The sequence below is a fragment of the Periophthalmus magnuspinnatus genome, chromosome 16 (genome assembly GCF_009829125.3).
Source record: "Periophthalmus magnuspinnatus isolate fPerMag1 chromosome 16, fPerMag1.2.pri, whole genome shotgun sequence".
Lineage (NCBI taxonomy): Eukaryota > Metazoa > Chordata > Actinopteri > Gobiiformes > Gobiidae > Periophthalmus > Periophthalmus magnuspinnatus.
In genome coordinates, this window is record NC_047141.1 from 30,051,952 (window position 1) to 30,074,950 (window position 22,999).

At 37.5% G+C, this 22,999-nt stretch overlaps 2 protein-coding genes across 2 annotated transcripts in view; one reads left to right on the top strand and one right to left on the bottom strand.

Annotated features, from left to right (window-relative positions):
* Positions 1-22,999, top strand: part of zyx (zyxin) — a 282,791-nt gene that overhangs the window by 6,933 nt on the left and 252,859 nt on the right. The gene's annotated exons all lie outside the window — the stretch shown is intronic.
* styk1b (serine/threonine/tyrosine kinase 1b) lies at positions 18-21,036 on the bottom strand. The gene is made up of 10 exons (XM_033980506.2): positions 20,424-21,036; positions 11,385-11,425; positions 10,557-10,742; positions 7,477-7,815; positions 5,164-5,345; positions 5,016-5,087; positions 3,633-3,841; positions 2,821-2,861; positions 2,630-2,726; positions 18-2,025 (listed from the first exon to the last, which is right to left on the bottom strand). The coding sequence occupies exons 2-10, from the start codon at positions 11,422-11,424 to the stop codon at positions 1,833-1,835; spliced, it is 1,359 nt and encodes a 452-aa protein (XP_033836397.1). The 5' UTR covers position 11,425; positions 20,424-21,036; the 3' UTR covers positions 18-1,832.

Below are 22,999 nucleotides of genomic sequence, written 5' to 3' on the forward strand. Positions count from 1 at the left end.
ATTATTTATTGTTATTTACACATTGATCTTGTAAACATTTCTTTTAGGGACGGGACAGGAGTTGGGAGTACGATTGTTCTGCATTAAAAAAATACAATTATGTGTCATTTATTTGTGTATCGTCATAGGTGAACCTGAAGAGGAAGAAGAGACTAATAGAGTATTATTAAAGGCCCTGTACCTGATTTCAAACCGTGAGTCAAACATGTTTTCATTTGAACTTTTAGCTCCGCCCACTTAGTCTTTTCTGCTGCGATATTGCATCAAGACACAGAAAAGATGAGTCTGTGATAGTCTCATGTGGTCGTTTTCTTATATTTCTCCTGTCTTAGCCTACAATTTGAGGTTTTGTTCATTTTACATAAACACTGACAGAATAGTGTCTGAGATCATGTCTGGCAGTTGGTTTCCCATGATTCTTAGCAAAAATGATGACCTTGATGCTAATTTCTGTATTAGCTAAAACCTGAGTAAATGCTATGTTAGATTATAGACTATATTTATTTTATATTTTTCATTATTTAGCAGCTTTAACCATGATTTAATGAGAATTATTGTGACAAAAAATGGGTTCAAATCAGGTACAGGTTCTTTAATATTAGCGATGGTTTGTGATATTTGGTCTGACCTAAAGTGGCTTTTAAAACAGTGGCTTTGCTCCAGGTTCTCCTCATGTCTTGTTGCATTTCTGTCTCATCCCTATTTATTTACACGCTCTGCTTTTACAAATCTATTAATCGCACATTTCATTACATTTGTAAACTTATCATAAAGTGACTTGCAGCTCGACCATATTTACATTTCTCCAGTTCCCAACAACAGAACCGTAACGAATATAAACAAGTGATTTAAATACGAAATAATTTAGCGCATTTTGTTCAAGTTTAAACTTTCTTATGCCCATAATGATTCTACCAACGTCTTTAACCTTTCGTAAACATTCAAGTGGCTGTGTTCACAAACTCAAACGGCTTCATACAATGTCAATATAAACGGGGACATTTCTTTTTTTAAGTTATAGAAAATCCACTTCTTGTTGCCTTCATAATGTACATCTGTTTTTGTTGGTGATGTTGGCAGTGTTGCTGTTGGTCTTGGTACATGTACATCTGTTGTTGGTGTTGCCGTTAGTGTTGTTGGCCTTGGTGCATGTACATTTGTTGTTGGCGGTGTTGCTGGTGGTGACATTGGTGTTGGTTCATGTACATCTGTTGTTGGTGTTGCTGTTAGTGTTATTGTTGGTGGTGGTAGTGTTGGTCTTGGTACATTTACATCTGTGGTTATTGTTGTTGGTGTTGCTGTTGTGTTGTTGTTTTGGTTGGTGTTGTTAGTGTTGTTGTTTGTTGTTGTTAGTGTTGGTGGCAGTGTTAGTCGTGTTAGTGGAAAAGTAACTCCACTCTGACCATAAACCAGGTTAAACATCTGCATTTAAAAATATCAATAATCAGATTTGGCTCAACAGCAAAATTTGTCTCTAAAGTCAATCCTCATTGGAAATATAAATAAAAACCTTCTGAGCAGTTTTGAATAGTCTTGATCCTAATAGACCACCTGGTAAAACTTCGACATATATGCAATTCTCAGTTAAGTTAAGGTTAAATAAAAATAAAAACGGTAAAAATTGCATTAAATGAATATTGTACAGGAGATAGGCGTTTACTGTAGCATCAGTGTAGTGCATTTACTCACTCTGGCATCAAATAATGATTTTAAGACTCAAAATCTAGTCTTGAAATTATAGTTTTGTGATTTTTCTTTTGCTCTTTTTGTCCTCTACCCCATCGTTTACCTCCGGGCCCCTCTCTGGAGTCATCACATCCCCCTTTGGCACATCAGAACACGGTGTAGTTGTTGGTTTCTCCGTATCCCGCCTCCTGCAGGTACTGCTCTATGTTCACTGGTCCAGGAGACTTTATGGGTTTATCAGACGCACCTTTCTCCGCAGACGAAAGCTTTTTGCTCAGGTCTGCCAAAAGGGGGCGCTCACTCTCCTTCCAGTTACAGCAGCTTTTAATGATGGAGTGTCTGAGGGAAAGAGAAATGTATAAATAACTGATCTTAAAGTTGGAAGTTCGAATCCCGGCTCTCAACATCATTGGTTGAGCGTTCAAATCCATTGACTCCCACAAATGAATGCTGTCGTTGTGTCCTTGGGCAAGACACTTAACCTACCAGTTTCAGGTGTGTGAATGTGTGTGTGAATGGGCGAGTGGTTCCTTGATGTGTTCCTTTGTAGCGCAGTATAAAAATATGACCATTTACCATAAAATTTAAATGTTTTTGCAATTTAAAATATTGTTAAAGTCATATCAGCCTTCAGTGTTGTCACTACTACAAATACTGTAAATTTCAGACTAAAAGCTGCTACTTTTTTCCCACGCTTTGAACCTTGCAGCTTATACAAGGGTGCGGCTAATTTATAGAGTTTTACTGGCTGACAACCACCTTTTAAAATGTAGCTGGTGCGGCTTGTATTCAGGTGCACTCAATAAATGTACCGAAATTTAAGGTACATATACAGTGTGATGTTTGGGTGATGTCTATAAGCCCTTTAGGATGTGAAGTGATTCGATTTAATAACATTTTTGAAAATAAATACCACATACTATAATAAGTCAGTGGTACTTACAGATTATTGGAGCAGTTTAACGGCTTCTTCAGACTTTTCCCTCGTTGGTGAAACTGTATCAGCTCATTCACAGGGATCTCTGCAAACGGAGCCTCTCCTGAAACATGTTTGAATGAGATGCTTCAGTTTCATGTAACAAATTAATTCTATGAGATGTTTATGTATTTTCTGGTGTAAATGAGCTTTCTTACCCAGCGATGCCATTTCAAACAGTAAGACTCCAAATGACCAACTGCAAAAACAAATGATAAAACGGGAAAAGTGGGATTTTGGAATTGTACAAGGAATTTTGTTGCATTAGAACCTTAGAAAACTAATCCAGACAGTTGGTCAATATCAGAGTAAGAGAAAGGACATTGTTGCATCGTTTGGGGCTAACTGCTCAAACTGAAACATTCAAAATCAGGCGCAGAGTCGTTAATAATTTTTTTGTTTTATATATTTTTAAAAATTAATGAAAGGTCCCATATTACGCCATTTTCTGATCTTTGTTCTAATGTTTCCTCATCACAAACAGACCTGTAGTTGTGTTTTTTTTGTTTCATTCACACACGTTTAACGCACAAACAAACCTGCAGATTTAGGCTCAGTTCTTCTCTCAAACTGAAAACACTCTGTTCCACCTTGTGATGTCATCATGTGGTGATACAGGAAGTGCTCCACTGTGTTTTTAAACTCCACACACCTTCAGTAGAATCATTTGGATCATTTCAGCCGTGGAATTGCCGATCTCTATGGAACTAAAGGTAAAAGGAGCTGTTAACTTGAAAACTACCACTTCATGACATCACAAGGTGGAGCAGAGCGTTTGGAGCTTTGGAGATGTGGACAGACGAATAATAAAGTGCGTGAATGAAACAAAACTCAACTCTACGTATGTTTTTGAGGAGGTAACGGCGTTATAACATGGATTAAAGCTCACAACAGTCAATTTTGCGTCGTACAGGACCTTTAAACTCTTGTTAATCACGTCTTTTTGTCGTCCTCCTCAACTGTCACTCACATGTCACTTTTGGGGTTGGCCGTTCTCTTGGCTAATTGCTCCGGGGCCTGCCACTTCTTCATGCTGGGGTCGTCTTTCTGGGTGCCCCGCTGGTTCTTCCAGGTGTAGACTGCGTTAAGCCCCCACAGTTTGGCCGTGTACTCTTTACTCACCAGGACGCTACGGGCTCGGATGTTCCCGTGGAGCAGGTCCTTACTGTGCAAAAACTCCTAAACGCACAGAAATAAAGAGAGAAAGAGGACAAAATAGCTTAAATACATTTGAAGCGTCTGTTTTTGTTAATATTCAATTGAAAACTCAGTGCTGCACTATGTAACTTTTCTGGTGGTAGTTCCTGATGTTATGCTGAAAGAATGTTCAGTATTTAACTTATTTATCTAAACAGTGACACGTTACAAGTCGAATCTGTGGAGAGGCCAGCCTGCTCATGGTAAGAATACGTGTTTTTTGAGGTGTCTTTAGGAGAAAGACCTCTAAATACTCAGTTGACGTAGCAAAATGGCTGCAAAGATTGATCTGAATAATGACTTTCAATGAATAACTGATTGTAGGAGCCATTTTGCACCTCCAGCCTCTATGGGGCGCTGTGGTTTACATGTTTGGAGTGGAAACGGCAGGTTTAAAGGGGGCAGGTAATCGGCTTTAGGTGTTAGAAGGTGCAAAGGCATATTTTGAGTTAATGTAGAAGCTAATTTGCGTGTGTGTAAACAGCCACTACTGGTTAAAGATGTACAGACGTCTTTAAACACGTGTCTATAGATGCTTCACTGTGATATTGTGGCAAAGCTGAGCCAAATAAATTAATTTGAACTGCTAATCGCTCGACTATTTTGGGTACTTTGAAAGACTTCTGCAAACTTTGAAGGGACTACTTCAAAAACGGCCAGAATATAGTCCGTCACCTGCTTTTAAGTCAATGATACTTTAACATTTAACACCAGATCACATGACGGCATAAGGCTAAGGACGAGCTGCACCAAAACTGAGACGGGGAAAGAAGCTTTTACCTATTTAGCTTCACAAAAATGGAACAACACTCCAAGGAAAATCAAAACTGGATACGTTCGTTACCAGATTATTAAATCGCGGTTGTGTCACTAACTTTTACACAACCACCTGCTTCTGTTTTTAATGTTTTATATGAACTTGTTTACTGTTTATTCTGTTTGTTTTTCGAGAGCCCAAGTGTTCTCATAGTGTTCCCCTGTTTAAATAAAGATAAAGGAGAAAGTAGTGGCTGTTTACACTAATTAGCCTCTACAGTAATTGTGAATTTTAACTATGACACTTGTCAAAATACATTCTATAACAAAAACAGTGATACCATTAAAACCAAAATGTCCAAAAAGAATCAAGTTGTGGTAATTCCGGTTTAATACTGACCAGTGCTGAGGCTACTTGTGTTGCCATTGTGTAAATTCTCCTCTCCGTCATCTCACATGGAGGATCTGTCTCCTGTAAAAACACAGTAACATGTTACAATAATAGTCCATGGTTTAATGCATTAGTTCACATATTTTATTATATTTACCTGTCTGCATCTCCACAGCAGACTCAGCAGGTCCCTGTTCTCCAGCTCCTCGATGACGGTGACGAGGGGTGCTCTGAGAGAGACCACCCCCAGCAGCTCCGGGAGGAAGGGGTGAGGCCCGAGCTGAGCCAGGAACGACGCAAAGCCCAGGAAGGAGTGACGCTCGGAGGCATTGGCTGTGTCTGGGAGCAGGCGGAGGGACAGGGACACAGGACGAGTGTTAAAACATACAGAGACAGGGAATACAGTAAGATTCAGAGACATATCCAACTATTATTATTATTATTTAAAATTTTGAAACCTATCTCTGTGTTCTCTAAGGAACTACTTCAAAACTTGCCAGAATCCCTCACCTGCTTCTTGTTAAATCAATGAAACCAGAACATTTAATCCCAGATCACGTCACTGCATAAAGCAAAGGATGAGCCGCACTGAAATCATGTTTTTTGTTTTATTTTTCTACTTTTAAATCTTGTGTTGAATACTGTGCGTCTTAAACATTGAGGTGAACTTGCTTCTCATTAAGAACGCGACACAGACTTATTTTAAGACGTCCTTCCCGCCATCTGTTACTTCACTGACAAGATGTTTTGCAATCCATCTTTTCAGTGACTGCAAACATTCTTTCTATGACATATTCTAGCTTCTGGTAACGGTTAACGGCCGACTGATTTGAGATCTTGTACGAGAAGTATGTAAACGTTTAAGTACTGGAGGCTTCTTTGTAGTGTGAAGCATGTGCTGCTGTCTGTACTTCCCCTTCTGATAACAGATAAAACTTCTTTCACCTCTCTACCTGGTCTGCAGTCACTTCCTTCACAATTACACGCAGCAAAACTGAGACGGGAAAGAGGCTTTTTGCCGTTTTGCTTCTCAAAAATGGGACACACTCCAAGGAAAAGCAAAACTGGATATTTTCGTGACATAATCGCAATTTAATAATGTGGTAATGAACTTTTACACACACTCCTACTCCTGTTTTTAATGGTCTTAAATACTTGGACAATAATTTTTTGAGTTTTTAGAAGAAATTTCACACCTCACACAAAATTAGAGCTAAACCTGGACTAGACTAGAGCAGAACCAGGACTGGAACAGGACCAAACCAAGTCTACATCAGGACTAAACCAAACCATGAGCACACGGTTAAATAACGCTGTTCTATCTCCAATGAGTAACACAATTTACATCAATGATCCACACATTCACCCTCACACACACGCTGGGGTTAAGGCGGGTGAAGTGGCTTGCCCAAGGACACGAGGACAGTGTTCACCTTGTGTGGGAGCTGGGATTGTACCGACAACCTGTGGGTCACTGAGTCTTATTTATTATAGTAAGTTCACACTTTTTTATGCTTTGATCCCAATTTTGCCCTGTCTCAGACTTGGCTTGGTACTGTTCAAGTCCAGATTTAGATTCACGTTTAGTCCCAGTTTAGTCCCAGTTTAGTCCCAGTTTAGTCCCAGTTTAGTCCCAGTTTAGTCCCAGTTTAGTCCCAGTTTAGTCCCAGTTTAGTCCCAGTTTAGATCTTGTGTTTGTGTCTAATATGAAGTCATTTTAGCTCAATAAATCAGTTTATAATTGTAAAACGATTATCTACCAATACATATGTTAAATTTTAATGCTAAATACCCCCAAAAGCAATAATATGTCTTCTTTAATTCAACAAATCAACTAATTGTAGTAGTTTATTTAGACTCTGGATAGACTAAACAACAAGTAGTGAGCGATTTTTCCCACTTCTATAAAGTCACCATTTTGTCAGTTACAACGTTATAACTTATAACCTAAACCAGGACTAAAGCAGGATTACAACGGAACTAAACCAGGACTAAGTCAGGACTAAAAGGGGACTAAAACGGGACTAAAATGGGACTAAAACGGGACTAAAACGGGACTAAAACGGGACTAAAACGGGACTAAAACGGGACTAAACCAGGACTAAGTCAAGACTAAAACGGGACTAAACCAGGACTACACCAGGATTCAACATGTTTTAATACATGTTGAATCAGTGTCTCAGTTTTGTCCTGAAGATATGAGACAGACCTCTACTTTGAAAATGTTTAAATCCAGGCTGTTTATCTGTGCATATGAGAGAAAGGGTTTTATTCTGCACTCTTCAATGTGTTGTTAATGTTAATTTTATTTATTAATTATTTGTTATTATTTATGTTTTGATTTGTTGTATTGTGATTTTAATGTCTTTCTTATTCTAAATACAGCACTTTGAATCACTTTGTGTACGAATTGTGCTGTACAAATAAACTTGTCTTGCTTATAATAATGTAATGTAATAAAGTATTTTACCTTTGAGCACTCGGAGCACCACATTCCTGTTGTCCATACGCGCTCTGTACAGGGACACGGGCGAGTCGGAGCGCAGGGAGAACGCCGTGGGCAGAGGTTGAACCAGGTTGAACTTCTCTGGTAACCTCTGCCGGGGCAACTCTCTGGGCTGGACCGTGGACACGAAACTGGGCCTGAAAGCATCTGGTGTGGGGGCGGGGTCCACGGGCAGGCGCAGGCTTTTGGAGGAGGCGTACATGCTGGAGCGGTGGGTGGTGCGGGCGGGGTTGAAGGTGGAGTAGGTGCTGGGTATGTCCAAGGCGATGCTCTCATGCTCCAGAGGGTTGATGCCGGGAGGAGCTGGGATAAACAGAGAATAGTGAGTTAATAAAAGGGCGGAAGTATCGGAAAACTGATACTAAGCGATGTTAAAACTAATATCGAACCATATACTAATTTATATCGATTGAGCTGTATCAGAAGAAGCCCAAAAGTCACTGACACGTTTAAATCTTCCAGCCTTATTTGATCGTCGATATTACGCTTTAAGTTGTTTATTAAGTCGTCTGAGGCTTATTCACAAACACCTTTTCTTTAAGATCGTCCCACAGGAAGAAATCAGGACTAGTCAGGTCTGTGGAGATCACATACTGCCCCCTGTCTTTGAAAATCACTTATTATTCCTTTGATGGCGTTTACGCTCGGGGCGTCTCTGGTATTAAACCCAGTATTTGACCCATGTGACTCAAAGTTCCACTGGACAATGAGGGTTCGTTCCTCGGTGCTGGATTTGCTCAGATTAATGTGGGAAGGGTCGTTCTAAATGCTCTGGAAAAATAAAAGAAAACAATTGAGAAACAAAAGAGTTATGAATTTTTTTCAACTGTCAGTGACTTTTGGGCTATATAGACGAGTAGATGCCCATGGGCCACTATGAACCCTGGCACTGAGGATTACACAGATATAAGGCCCCACATGGGAATAGAAAACAAAGTACTACCATTTAATGTTGAAAATCACATTGTATTGACTAAAGAAAGAGTGTTTTAGTATCATCCTGATATCAGAATCTGCATTCAGAATTCAGAATCGAAACAGGCTTTTAAATGTTTGTGTTATCCTAGTTAGGAAAAGGACAGAAAATCTATGAAACTTGGTATAATCTCAATATAAACCCAGTCAGAACATGTGTGTTTCTTTTACAAAACCGTGTGTAAGAAGTTATAGAATACTTTGTTAGGGTAAAAAGTATTTGCGGAAACTACTCCTCAATTCAGAGTAACTGTGAGGTTGTAACATATGATTTATAATTTGAAGTGAATGTAATTACAAGGACAAATAAATAGACTGGGCACAGAATCTGGACTTTTTGGAGCAGGCATGCCCAAACTGTGGCTCCCGGGCCAAATGTGGCCCTCAGACAGATTTTTCTCGGCCCTTAAGCTTCCAGGTGAATTGGCCCATGTTACTTTAAACTGTACTTTTTACTCTACATTTCTGAAAATCTACTTTAACAAGCCCATGCCAGATATTTAATGTGCCGCACTGAGGATGTGAGCGTGAACAAAGGTCTAGTGGTTCAGTCTAACTTGTAATAATCACGCAGATTTGAAGTATTCACTGTATTTGTGCCCAGTCTATGTCCCTCAATCGATCCTCAGCTTTATCTATGTTTTTATATGTGGCCCTTAATGAGAAAAGTTTGGGCACCGCTGTTTTAGAGGAGACACAACAATGTGACACTATTAACAATAAAATCAGGAATTACATGACAAAATTATAACAAAATGCACAGTAAATCTTTCCTACGTAGCGATGCCAGTTAATTGTAATTAAATAGGTCACAAGAATTAAAGAATAATTATCATAACAAGTTTAAAAGCCATTTCAACTCAATATCGACTACAAAAATATAAACCTTAACGTATAAAGTGTGTCTTATTTGGCTGTTTCTGTCATACTAACTTTACTTTTTTTTGCATTTTTTATTCAGAAAGTCACATAATAGAGGATAATGATCTACTGGACAAGAACTAAGGATTTCAGAGTCAATAACTGAGTTTTTTTGGGGGGGGGGGGGTTTACACAAAATTCTCAAGAGTCTGACATACTTTATAGTAAATACATTCATATATTCACATTTTGTTCTTATATTATCGATTGCACATTTATAGCATTAGTCTTTCTGAATGTGCGATTTATTTCCAGGAAGAGCTGCGCACAATGGCTTGGTTTTGGATTTTTTTTTTTTTTTTTACCTTTTTATTAATAAATCAAGAACTTGGAGAACATAAGCTGAATATAAGCTCATAAGAACAGCTATATCTGACTACCACTTATCACTTAGATCACATGTGTCAAACTCAAGGCCCGGGGGCCAAATGCGGCCCGCCACATCGTTTCATGTGGCCCGCGAGAAGATAAATTAAAAGGCATGACTGTCATTTTAAAATAAGTCTGTGCTGCTTTAATGTGTGCACTGACAATAAACTAATGAGATTTTCCCAACAAGTGGAACTGAGAAATATTTGCAAATGATCATCACAAAATGTTCATGAAGAGGAAAATTGTCGGCGTGGAAGGAAGTTGGGAGGAATAAAGGTGAAGGTGAATATAAGTTTGTGCTTTGAGGAGAAAAACCTGTATGTTTTTTGTGTTATGAGGCGGGGTCGGTACAATCTACGTCGACATTTTGACACCAAACACGGAGCTAAGTATGAAAAAGTTAGTCTGCAAGAAAAACAACAAATTGTCCAATAATTAAAAGGCTGTAAAAGGACGAATATGAAGCAGAGCTGAAGGTCTGTGAGGAGGTGTGTCCCGACCAGATACACACTTTTAAAAATGTCAGTTTATCACAGAAACCGTTATTTAACAAGTTAAAAAGTAATTACATTTATTTTACATGACATTCGGTTACATTTAGTGACATTTACACTGTCGCACAGTCACATCTGGCCCATTTTGCTGATGTGAAAATGAGTTTGACGCCCCTGACTTAGACAAATTCATCCATAAATAAGGTGTGAAAAAAGTCTTGCCCAAAGATACAACATGGGATTGAACCACCAAACTTCCATCTCTGTGTTTGAGTTTCGTACCATCGATCCCACTGAGCGCTCTCCGGCTGCGCTGAGGCCGGAGAGACTTTTTGAGATTTTCGGGTCGTATTTTGTCGACTCTCTCTGGACAGTAACGCATCAGCAGCACAAACACCAGAGTGACCAGAAACGCCGCCAGCAGCAGGATCGGCACCACGATGACCTCCTGCTCGTACACGCGGATCTCTGCACAGAACAACCAGGAAATACAAACAGGGTCACGCTCTGTGTCACAACTGGGGGAGCGATTACTGAAAACACAACGAAAAGATGATATAATGTTATTCTTATTCTAAAATGAGCAGTGCGAAACATTCATAAAGTTGGTTTTCTGGATCATACTCACAATCTTTTCATCCATTATTATAAACATTGTGCAACCTTGTCAAATATTAAACTGTAATTATACTATTCAAAGCCTTCAATAAGTCATTACTATTATGTCACGTGCAAAAGTGTTTTGTTCTTAGAGAGATCTTACAGTTTGAGGCCATGGAAATACTACCTACTGTTTGAATGACTTGTAAAAGTTTTTGTGTGACTGTGTGACGTGAAACTGAATGCTCTGGATTTAAAACAAAAGCAACGCCAAAGTGTTCAGAAATTTAAGTTTTTATATAAAAAATGGTTTGGTCTGATACAGAGAGAGTCTTATTGTCATGAATGAGTCTATGTGTTTGTATATGTATAAATATGTGTGTATATGTAATATATATGGATATGTGATATGTATGTGTGCATATATATATGGCATATATACAGGCACTAAAGTCTTTTCTGTTTAAAACATTTAGTTATTGATCCAGAACTTAAACTCAAACTACTCACCACAGATGGTGTCTCCATGATTGCAGAGATCTGACGACATCCTGTTAAAAATTAAACAAGAAAAATGGATTATAACAAGCACCTGTTTATATCACATCAGCAAAGACTGAGACTTTTACACCTAGAAAACAGTAAAATTAAGGCTAAACTGGGACGAAATCTGGAAATAAACCTGTACTAGACCAGGACTAAACCAAGTCTACATCAGGACTAAACTAGACTCGAACCAGGACCAAACTAGAACTAAACCAGGACCAAACTAGGACCAAACCAAGACCGAACCAGGACTAAACTAGGACTAAACTAGAACCGAACCAGGACCAAACAAGGACCAAACAAAAACGAAACCAGGATCAAACCAGGACTAAACCAGGACCAAACCAGGACTAAATTAAGACCAAACCAGCACATGCATAAATGCCCCAGTGACCTTTATTGATTCAGAATGAATGGTGAAAGTAAAATGAGCTAAAGATTTGCAAAAAAAAAAAAAAAAAAAAGGGTTACGTGGTATAAAAAGGCTTTATTCTGATATCTTTTCGTTTAATACAAAGCCATTCCTTCTCTGCTTCTCCTCATGTTTCACTCTTATCCTCTTTAGAAACCTACTCTCAAAATTGCATAATTAATGATGTGATTTTGCAAAAGAATGTGCAAGTACAAGATTTTACATTCCTCTTTCTCCGATGAACTGAATAGTAACACGACTCTGAAGCTGCAACCAGGAGCCGAGATCAGACAGTAACTTAGACCAGTGACGGCGGCTTTTCTTACCTCTACAAAACACTATCTTTTATTATTTAGTCTGGGCGCGCACACCGTAAACATCACTGCAGACGTAATACCACGACTTAAGTACAGTTTTTGTATTTCTGATTTAATTTGATGGGATAGTACATGTGGTAAATATTCATTATAGTTTTATAGAGAACCGAACCAGGACCAAACAAGGACCAAACCAGGACCAAACCAGGACCAAACCAGGACCAAACAAGGACCAAACCAGGACCAAACCAGGATTAAACAAAGACCAAACAAGTACCAAACAAGTACCAAACAAGTACCAAACAAGGACCAAACAAGGACCAAACCAGGACCAAACAAAGACCAAACAAAGACCAAACAAAGACCAAACAAAGACCAAACAAAGACCAAACAAGTACCAAACAAGGACCAAACAAGGACCAAACAAGGACCAAACAAGGACCAAACCAGGACCAAACAAGGACCAAACAAGGACCAAACAAGGACCAAACCAGGACCAAACCAGGACTAAATATTTATTATAGTTTTATAGTGAACCATGTGGTAAATATTTATTATAGTTTTACATCAGTTAAAAGACCATTTTTTCCTCAAGGAAGTCATTTTTCTGACAGTTTAAACATCAATTTAACAAAAATAAAGGTGTTATAATTTATTTTTATTCATCAAATCGTAATTATTGTGCAATTTAGACAAGTTTTGACCCTTGTTAACTTTATGTTTGGTAACGTAATTAGCAGCATAACGCCATTTTTGCTGCACATCCAACCACGAATAAAACTATAAACTTCACTACAAGAAACTAGCCAAGATTTGAAGCACAGTTTTAAATATAATTACGTTAACAGTTTTATGGAAAAGAGTCATCAAACCTGTTATATTCACTTTTATTTAATAATCACAGCTGAGTAAAATGGTATGATAATTGTTCTGCTTATACAAACATGAAATAATCGATAGGAGTGGACACGCCGTACTTGTTGTAAACGACAGATGCTCTGAACAATCCCGCCCTGTTTACTTAGAATTTCCAAATAAAAAGGCTAACCGTGTTTCGAGATAAGATTAATCCTGAGTAAAGGTTGAGTTGGGGTTACGATTGACAACATTTCTAGCGTTTTATTGTGCGATTACGCTGCTGTAAAGTCCAAAAACAATGTCAAAACTATTAGAATCTCAAGCAAAAACTCCAGAAAACTCAAGTTAACTCGCTCCACGCTTTCTCATCTCCATATAAATCCATATAATATTGTAATATAAATGGAAAATTGGCCTAAAACCCCATTAAAAGTTTGATTTTGTAAACCTTTCCAGACTCACACAATGGTAACAGATTAAACCGTTTGAATGAAAGTGAATGAGGCGTTTCACTGTTGTTCTGTCGTAGTGTTAAAATCCGTGGGTCATGGTTTAAAAGTGATTATTTGACTTGGTTTTACGGTTAATATCTCTACACTTACCGGCTCTATCCACATGCAATTTTTTTTTTCACAATAGCTTCAGAAAGTGGCGCCGTTATTCAACCTCAAACACCAAACAAGGACCAAACCAGGACGGAACCAGGACAGAACCAGGACCAAACAAGGACCGAACAAGGACCGAACAAGGACCGAACAAGGACCGAACAAGGACCGAACCAGGACCAAACCAGGACCAAACCAGGACCAAACAAGGACCAAACCAGGACCAAACAAAGACCAAACAAAGACCAAACAAAGACCAAACCAGGACCAAACAAGGACCAAACAAGGACCAAACCAGGACCAAACCAGGACCAAACAAGGACCAAACAAGGACCAAACCAGGACCAAATTAAGACCAAACGAGGACCAAACGAGGACCAAACCAGGACTAAACCAGGACCAAACCAGGACCAAACCAGGCCCAAACCAGTACTAAACCAGGACCAAACCAGGACTAAACCAGGACCAAACTAGGAACAAACCAGGACTAAACTAAACCCTAACCCTAACTGATTGCATGCAACTTTTTTTTCACAATAGCTTCAGAAAGTGGCGCCGTTATTCGACCTCAAAGACCAAACCAGGACCAAACCAGGACCAAACCAGGACGGAACCAGGACGGAACCAGGACGGAACCAGGACCGAACAAGGACCGAACAAGGACCGAACAAGGACCGAACAAGGACCGAACAAGGACCGAACAAGGACCGAACAAGGACCAAACCAGGACCAAACCAGGACCAAACCAGGATTAAACCAGGACCAAACTAAGACCAAACGAGGACCAAACGAGGACCAAACGAGGACTAAACCAGAACCAAACCAGGACCAAACCAGGCGTAAACCAGGCGTAAACCAGGCGTAAACCAGGCCCAAACCAGGACCAAACCAGGACCAAACCAGGACTAAACCAGGACCAAACTAGGAACAAACCAGGACTAAACTAAACCCTATCCCTAACTGATTGCATGCAACTTTTTTTTCACAATAGCTTCAGAAAGTGGCGCCGTTATTCGACCTCAAAGACGTGCTTATTGTGAGCTGAAAGGACTTTAAGCCGCAAAGATTAATACGACAAATATGTGGTTGTATAGGCCCCTGTGCATCATTTAACTCCAGATTGTTAAAGTGCATACGGCAGGTTTAGAGTACTTTTTCACTTAAAAGAGCCAAAAACTATGTGTAAAAGTGAAATATTTTTAACTTATTCTTGCAGATGCCTGTTATATTCTGCACTGCACGTTATTATATCAGACTAGTTTTATATGGTCAGTTTGCGTGTAATAAAGTACCAGATTTGTTTGTTTTACATGAGCATCTTTTCAATAAAAATACACATTTACTGCCACGATATTCATATGTATCATGCAGGTAAACTGGATTCAAATGCAACACAAAGAAAATAGTCAAACGTCTTAGTAAATACAACAAAACATGTCCTTTTACCATATTCTGAATCACCTGTTTAATCGGGCAATAAACAAGGAAAAGAAACAAGGAACTGAGGAATAATGTCGTATTTAATATCAACAAAAAGCTCTTCCACACTGGGGATTCAATAAGGGAAACAATCTGGGGAAATAAACTCAGAACAGGGATAAATGCAAGTTCAGAATTAAATAAATGCAATATTCAGATATAGACGACCCTGGGCTGATCAACAAAACAAGAGTCAGCTGCAGAAAAAACAGGGAGGTAACAAAAGAAGGGCCGGAACAGTCTGGAAAACTGAGCCAGATCAGGGATAAACGTGTAAACAGACAGAACTGTGACATTATGTGACTGTGTATCATATATTCTTTAATAAAACACCAAAACGCTAAAATCTTGTCTGGTTTTGTCTAGTTTTAAATCTATTTCTGAAGTGAATAATTTTACTTCCTGGTTGCACACGGGCGGCAGATATGACATCGCAGAGGGAATACCATAACGGTTACCTAGCAACCATAATGTTAACCATAGACTGTATGTATAAATGGACATAGCTAATGTGCTAGCCGAGAAACTGTGTCCTCTCTCTGTACCTGCTGCTGTCAGACTCATTATTTTGGTCTTAAATGTTCGTATTAACCCGCTCTACATGATCCTGGGGTTTTTATTTCACAATTTTGTCCGTAAATTAAGATATGAACATTAACAACAGACAAATCAGGCGCCTTCTTTTGCCAAATTCGCTCCTGCTAGCGTTAGCAACAGGTTTGATTGACAGCGTTGCTAAGTGTCCACCCCCTGCTAAACCAGAGGTGTGGAAAGGAAGAGGCTTTATCTTCAACAGTCTAACTCCAGATTGGCTCTTTGGTTGCTATGATACACGTGATCGAATGTCCAAATACGTAACAGCGCTCCAAATTAGCCGCTATAACCGCTAACCTCGATGAGCTTCAATGCTGTGGGTGACGTCAGACTCACTTACTCCACGTCTTTATATGGTCTATGATGTAAAAGAAGCTAAAATGCATCTTTATTTAGTTAAAAGAATGTTTAAACTGTCAGAAAAATGTTAAGTTTTAGTTTTTGCTACATGAAAATAAGCATGTTTACATTTGTCGTCCAAATAATAGCCCTATATTTATTCCCACATCAATAAAAACATCAAAAAAATGTGTTCCTTGAGCTCATAAATCGCATTTTCACTGGTATTTTCAGTCTTGACGACACACGTAGAGGTATTCCATTTTAAAAGCCGCTGCTTGCCGTTTTTCCCACAGTACTCCAAACCCTAAAATGTGACATTCCCAGAACGCCGCTCCTGTGAAAGGCCACCTGATCTCAGCTGACGCTATGTCAAAGACGCCTGAACCTGTTTCACTACATTACTGCCACACGACACTTCTGCAGCAGCTCCGCCCTCTGCGCAAACAAAATTACCCACAATGCACCAATAAAAACCAGCGCTCCAAACGTGTCCGTGTAAATGCAAACTAACAGACAGGTAGTTTCATTCATCATCAACTCCAGACGTCCCATGGTCAATATTTAAACAGGACAATGCCCCAGAGAGAACTAAATATCCCACAGAGTCTCTTTATTTCGACACCTGTAGTTCAGACCTGTGTGTTAATACAGTCAACTCTATTTAAAGCTACACTGTGTGACTTTTCTGGCTTGAACTGACTTATTTTCTCAGAGACGATGCACAAAAAACATTAGCCTAGCCGTACAAAAAGAAAGGTGTAGGGTACGCCACCTGCTTATCTTCATAGAGGTATGGAGTTACTGCTTTGCCAAAAAATGTTCCATACTAGGGCATTAAACCTAAATATCCCTGTGTCTTCCCATACATTACATGAATTGATTTATTTGCTCAAAGACAACGCACAAAAAACATTAACCTAACCCTACAAAAAGAAAGGTGTAGGGTACGCCACCTGCTTATCTTCAGAGTTATGGAACAACTGCTTTGCCAAAAATGTTCCGTACTAGGGCATTAAACCTAAATATCCCTGTGTCTTCCCATACATTACCTGAATTGATTTAATTTGCTTAATTACAACGCACAAAAAGACATTAACCTAGCCCTACAAAAAGAAAGGTGTAGGGTACGCCACCTGCTTATCTATTTTGTTATGGAACAACTGCTTTGCCGAAAATGTTCCACACTATGGCATTAAACCCGTCTTCCCATACATTACGTGAACTGTTTTATTTGCTCAACAACGCACAAAAAATATGAACCTAGCCACCTAAGCCACGTGCTTATTACTGCTTTGCCAAATAATTTTCCATACTATGGCATTAAACCTGTGTCTTCCCATACATTACTTGAATTGGTTTAATTTGCTTAATTACAACGCACAAAAACACATTAACCTAGCCCTACAAAAAGAAAGGTGTAGGGTATGCCACCTGCTTATCTTCATAGAGTTATGGAATTAGTGCTTTGCCGAAAATGTTCCATATTATGGCATTAAACCTGTGTCTTCCCATACATTACTTGAATATGCACAAAAAAAAAACCATTAAGCAAGCCTTATAAAAAGAAAGATATAGGGTACGCCTCCCGCTTATCTTCATAGAGTTATGGAACTACTGCTTTGCCGAAAATGTTCCGTACTAGGGCATTAAACCTAAATATCCTTGTGTCTTCCCATACATTACTAATTATTTATAAAAACATCTGACCCTGTTTTTTTAACCTGTGTGTTAATACTCCTAGCCGTGCACTGATTTGAACCGATATATATTGAGAACTAAATTTAAAGATACACTGTGTAACTTTTCTGGTTTGAATTTTAATTGATTTATTTGCTCAGAGATAATGCACAAGAAAAACATTAACCTAGCCTTATAAAAAGAAAGGTGTAGGGCACGCGGCCTGCTTATCTTCACAGAGTTATGGAGTTGCTGCTTTGCTGAAAATGTTCCGTATTGTGGCATTAAACCTGTGCTCTATGTATTAATAGGGTATTCCTGTCATGCACTGAATCTATAACTAAATTTAAAGGTTCACTGCAAAACCTGCCTGATGTTCCATACTGTGATATTAAACATATTTATCTCCATGGCGACGAGCTGATGACATCACCAGGCTAAGTGGCAGATCGGGTCTGTGGAGAGACGAGCTCACTCAGATTATATTTGACCAATAAAAACAGCCACGGTTCAATAATTGTATAGATACAGTTAATGCTATGCTGTGGGACATTTCAGGCAAGGCAGCGACATCGCCATGGAGACCGGTGAGTGGCGTGTACCTTTAAATACAACTGTCAGCTCTTAATTATTTTGTTTGTTGATTTAGAAAGCTATTGAAATCTAAACCCACACATGTTTGAGTAACACTATTATTAGTCTGTTACATCTGCAAAGCTCAAAATGCTCTGTTCCACTTTGTGATGTCATCAAGTGGTAGTTTCCAAGTTAACATCTGCCCTTTACCTTTAGTTCAGTAGAGATTAACAATTCCAGATCTGAAATTATCCAAATTATTCTAGAAATGAAGGTGTGTGGAGTTTACAAACACAGCAGAGCAGTTTCCTGTATTACCACATGATGACATCACCAGGTGGAACAGAGTGTTTTCAGTTTGTGCGTTAAACACGTGTGAATGGAATGAAACAAAAACACAACTCCAGGTCTGTTTGTGATGATAACATTATAACGGATCAGAAAATAGAGTAAGACGAGCGCTTTAAGAATAAAAAAAACAAAACCAAAAACCTGTTAATCCTGTCGTTTAGACCTTTATTAATCGATGTGTTTACAGTCAGTCCTCTGTCAGTAAAAGCATACGGGCGACAGCGGCTCAGTTGGTAGAGTTTGTGCATTGATCTGAAGGTTGGAGGTGTGACAAATGAATGCTGCCGCTGTGTCCTTGGGCAAGACACGTGTGAGTGGTTCCTTCTTGTAAAGTGTTTTGAGTGAAGTGAAAGTGGAAAAACGTTAAATAAAAATATGTCCATTGACCATGTTTGGGTCTGGAGCAGAGTTTGAAGCAAGAAATTTGACTTTTTTGTTTTAAAGGACAAAGAATGTGTTATTAATGAGACAAAATACAAAAATAAAACAAATAAAACTAGAAAAAAAATTGTGTTTGATCAAAATAAAGAAAAAAATGTGATACATTTGTCTGGCATATCTGGCAACGTCTACTGTTTTAGTTTATTTATTTTTTAGGCTAAACGAAATTTGTACATTTATAATATTTAGTTAGTGCTTTACAGTAAATGTTCCATATTATGGCATTAAGCCCGTGTCTTTCCATACATTACATGAATTGATTTATTTGTCATAAAAAGAAAAGATGTAGGGTACACCACCTGCTTATCTTCAGAGTTATGGTATTAGTGCTTTTTTTTTTTTTTTTTTTTTTATGACAAAGAATGTTTTAATTTTTGTATTTTTTCTCATTAAAAACTACATAAAACAAAAAATATATATATATATATATATGTTTGATCGAAATTAGGAAAAAAAAAGTGATAAATTTGTCTGGTATATCTGGCAACGTTAATTTTATTTTTTTTTAGCATAAACAAAATTTGTACATTAATAATATTCAGTTATGGTCAAGAATTCATGAAAAAATAAGACAAATTGCAAAAATACAGCAAATTAATTGTAATTTCCCATAAGGTGTGCAGTAAACGCTCCGCTCTTACCTGTTTACTTCTATGTTTTTAGTTTATTTATTTATTTTTTAGCCTAAACGAAATGTGTACATTGATAATATTCAGTTATGATCAAGCATTAATCTGAAAAATAAGAAAAATGTAAAAAATACAGCAAATTAATTCAAATTTCCTATCATTACTTCTATTTTTTTTAGTTTATTTATATATTTTTTAGCCTCAACTAAATTTGTACATTGATAATATTTTTTTGACAAATACTTGATCATAACTGAATAAGAAAAATGTAAAAAATCCAGCAAATTTATTCAAATTTCCCATCATTACTTGTATTTTTTTTTGTTTATTTATTTTTTAGCCTAAACAAAATTCCTACATTGATAATATTCAGTTATGATCAAGAATTCATCAGAAAAAATAAGAAAAATGTAAAAAAATCCAGCGAATTATTTCAAATTTCCCATCCTGTGTGCAGTAAATGCTCAGCTCTTACCTCTTTACTTTTTTTGTTTTGTTTTTTGTTTATTTATACATTGATAATATTCAGTTATGATCAAGCATTAATAAAAAAAAATAAGAAAAATGTAAAAAATCCAGCAAATTAATTCAAATTTACCATCATTACTTGTATTTTTTTAGTTTATTTATTTATTTTTTAGCCTAAATAAGAAAAATGTAAAAAAATCCAGCAAATTAATTCAAATTCCCCATCCCATGTGCAGTAAACGCTCTGTTCTGACCTGTTTCCTTGCGGCTCCGTCCTGTTTCAGTCAGAACATAAACTCCACGCTCATGTTTTCTCTGATTCTTCTTCTTCTTCTTCTTCTTTTCTATGCGTGTTCAGTTCATCTCCGGTGATCTTCATAAAGGAGTGCCGCGTTAGCAGTTCATCTCGTTTCGTTTACCTCCCCTGAGCGTCCGTCCGGCTCTCGGGATCAGCGTCGTTACTCTGTTTGTGTACCTTTAGCTAGACTCCGCCCACTCCACCTGCGCTGTCTCCTTCTCCTTCTTCTCCTTCTTTATCTTATCTCTCCAGCGTCTGCTCCTCTGTCTCAAAACACAGCATCAGAGTTAGTCCTAAACTTCTGTGATACTTTTAAATCGCAGTAAAGTCATTTTTATTTGAATCTTGAGTGATTTGTTTGGTCGTTGCAGTTTTTTCCAGCCGCCCTGCCTTTCTCCTCTTTGTCTCTAAAAACAGGTCCAACGACTTTTTGACATTTTTAGCCCACGTTCTTTTGTTAAGTGCGTTTCACTCATAGCTCAACAACCCGTAAAGCCTGGTTTGGTTTCCTCGGGGCATTTGGCAAACAGAAAAAGGCTCAACTTCGTTCCTTTGTTGAATTAGAAGCTATAAATGCGCTCACTTAATTATTATTACCTTAAATAAATGCTAATTAAAACCTACATGTGTCCTGGTTTTGTTCATTTACATAAATACTAGGACGTTTGGCACCTAATGTAGAAAACTGTGCACGAAATACAGGCTTCACGTCTTTACTTTGTCAAATTAAAATCTATAAAATGTATTAAATATTATTCCATATAAATACAATTTGAATAATAAAATTAATAATGGGACGTAACAGTAAAAGTAGAAAAGTACTGCGCTTAAGTAAACATTTAAGGTGCCTGTACTTTACTTAAGTAGATTTTAAAGTGGGTTTGTTTTACTTTTGAGAGAAGTATCTGTACTTTCTACTCCACTACATTTTTGAGCTGGACTGAAAAGTAAAAGTATTTTTTTATTATAGTTTCAGAGATGCTGGAAAGGCTGAGGGTTTATTTTAATATCTTCATCATTTGAGCAAAACAAAAATACACAAATAAAAACAGCTGGAAAAAATGATTACATTGTTTCTGTTGGACAAAATTCAGCTCAAATCTGTGGTACTTTAATGTTTTTACTTAAGTAGATTTTTACATGAGATACTTTTACTCGAGTATTTTTTTGCTCCGGTATCTGTACTTTTACTTTTCACTACTTTTAAGTACGTTTTTATACGGGTACTTGAATACCTTAAAGTATCACATGAAAAAAAATCTACTTTACTTTTTAGTCTTTAAACATGTACTTAAACAGGAACTTTAATACTTTTACTCGAGTAAAATGAAAAGTATCACATGAAAAAATCTACTTGAGTATTTTTTTTTGCTCTGGTATCTGAACTTTTACTTTTCACTCTTTAAAAATGTACATAAACAGGTACTTTAATACTTTTACTTAAGTCAATTTTTTCATGTGATACTTTTAATTTTACTCAAGTATTTGTTTTTGCTCTGGTATCTGTACTTTTTCAGTTTTCACTCTTTAAAAATGTACTTAAGTAAATGTATTTATGTACCTGTTTAAGTAAAAGTATCACATGAAAAAATCTACTTGAGTATTTTTTTGCCCTTGTACTTTTACTTAAGCAACAAAACTGAGTACTTCCTCCAGCACTGATGTAAATTACTCTTTTAAATAAATATTAGCACATTTTGTATATAATTTCTATTCATCTAGTGATCTACATACATTTTTATATAGAAACGTGCTTTTTTAAACATTTATTTCATGGCACCAAAGATTTAATCTAGATATTTTTATAAATATAAAATGTAAATTCCACCTGTGACTGTCCTTTAATGAGTCTCTTAGGAGCAGTGGAAAGAATCAGATATTTAACGCAAACAACTACGGCTCTAATCAATTACAAAAACAGTGTAAGAAAAATATAATCATTCAATTCTTGTTTTGTAGCAGAGCAATTTATCAAAGTCTAGATCTGAGTTTAAAGAGCTCGTGTTACACTGTTTTCTGATCTGTTATAATGTTGTTATCACAAACACACCTGGACTTGTGTTTTTGTTTCATTCACACATGTTTAACACACAAACCTGCAGATTTACGCTGACATCTTCTCTCAAACAGAAAACACTCCGTTCCACCTTGTGATGTCATCATGTGGTGATACAGGAAGTGCTCCACTGTGTTTTTAAACTCCACACACCTTCATTTCGAGAATCATTTGGATCATTTCAGCGTCTGGAATTGCCGATTTCTACTAAAACAAAAAGGTAAAAAGTAGACGTCAAGTTGAAAACTACCACTTGATGACATCACGAGGTGGAACAGAGCGTTTTGAGCTTTGGAGATGTGGACAGACGAATGATAAAATGTTACTCAAACTTGTGTGAATGAAACAAAACACAACTCCAGCTCTGTTTTTGAGGAGGGAACAACATTATAAACATGACTTAAAGCTACAAGAGTCAACTGATTAAATGTAAACAACATGATGAAAAACAGCATCAACAGTTATAAAAACACAGA

Bases quoted from the DNA above. Each gene is read 5' to 3' on its own strand.
- styk1b (XM_033980506.2), bottom strand. From the start codon at position 11,424: ATGTCGTCAGATCTCTGCAATCATGGAGACACCATCTGTG. The intron at 7,816-10,556 runs GTACGAAACTCA...TGTTTATCCCAG, and splicing joins AGCGCTCAGTGGGATCGATG to CTCCTCCCGGCATCAACCCT. The intron at 2,727-2,820 runs GTAAGAAAGCTC...AACATGTTTCAG, and splicing joins GTTTGAAATGGCATCGCTGG to GAGAGGCTCCGTTTGCAGAG.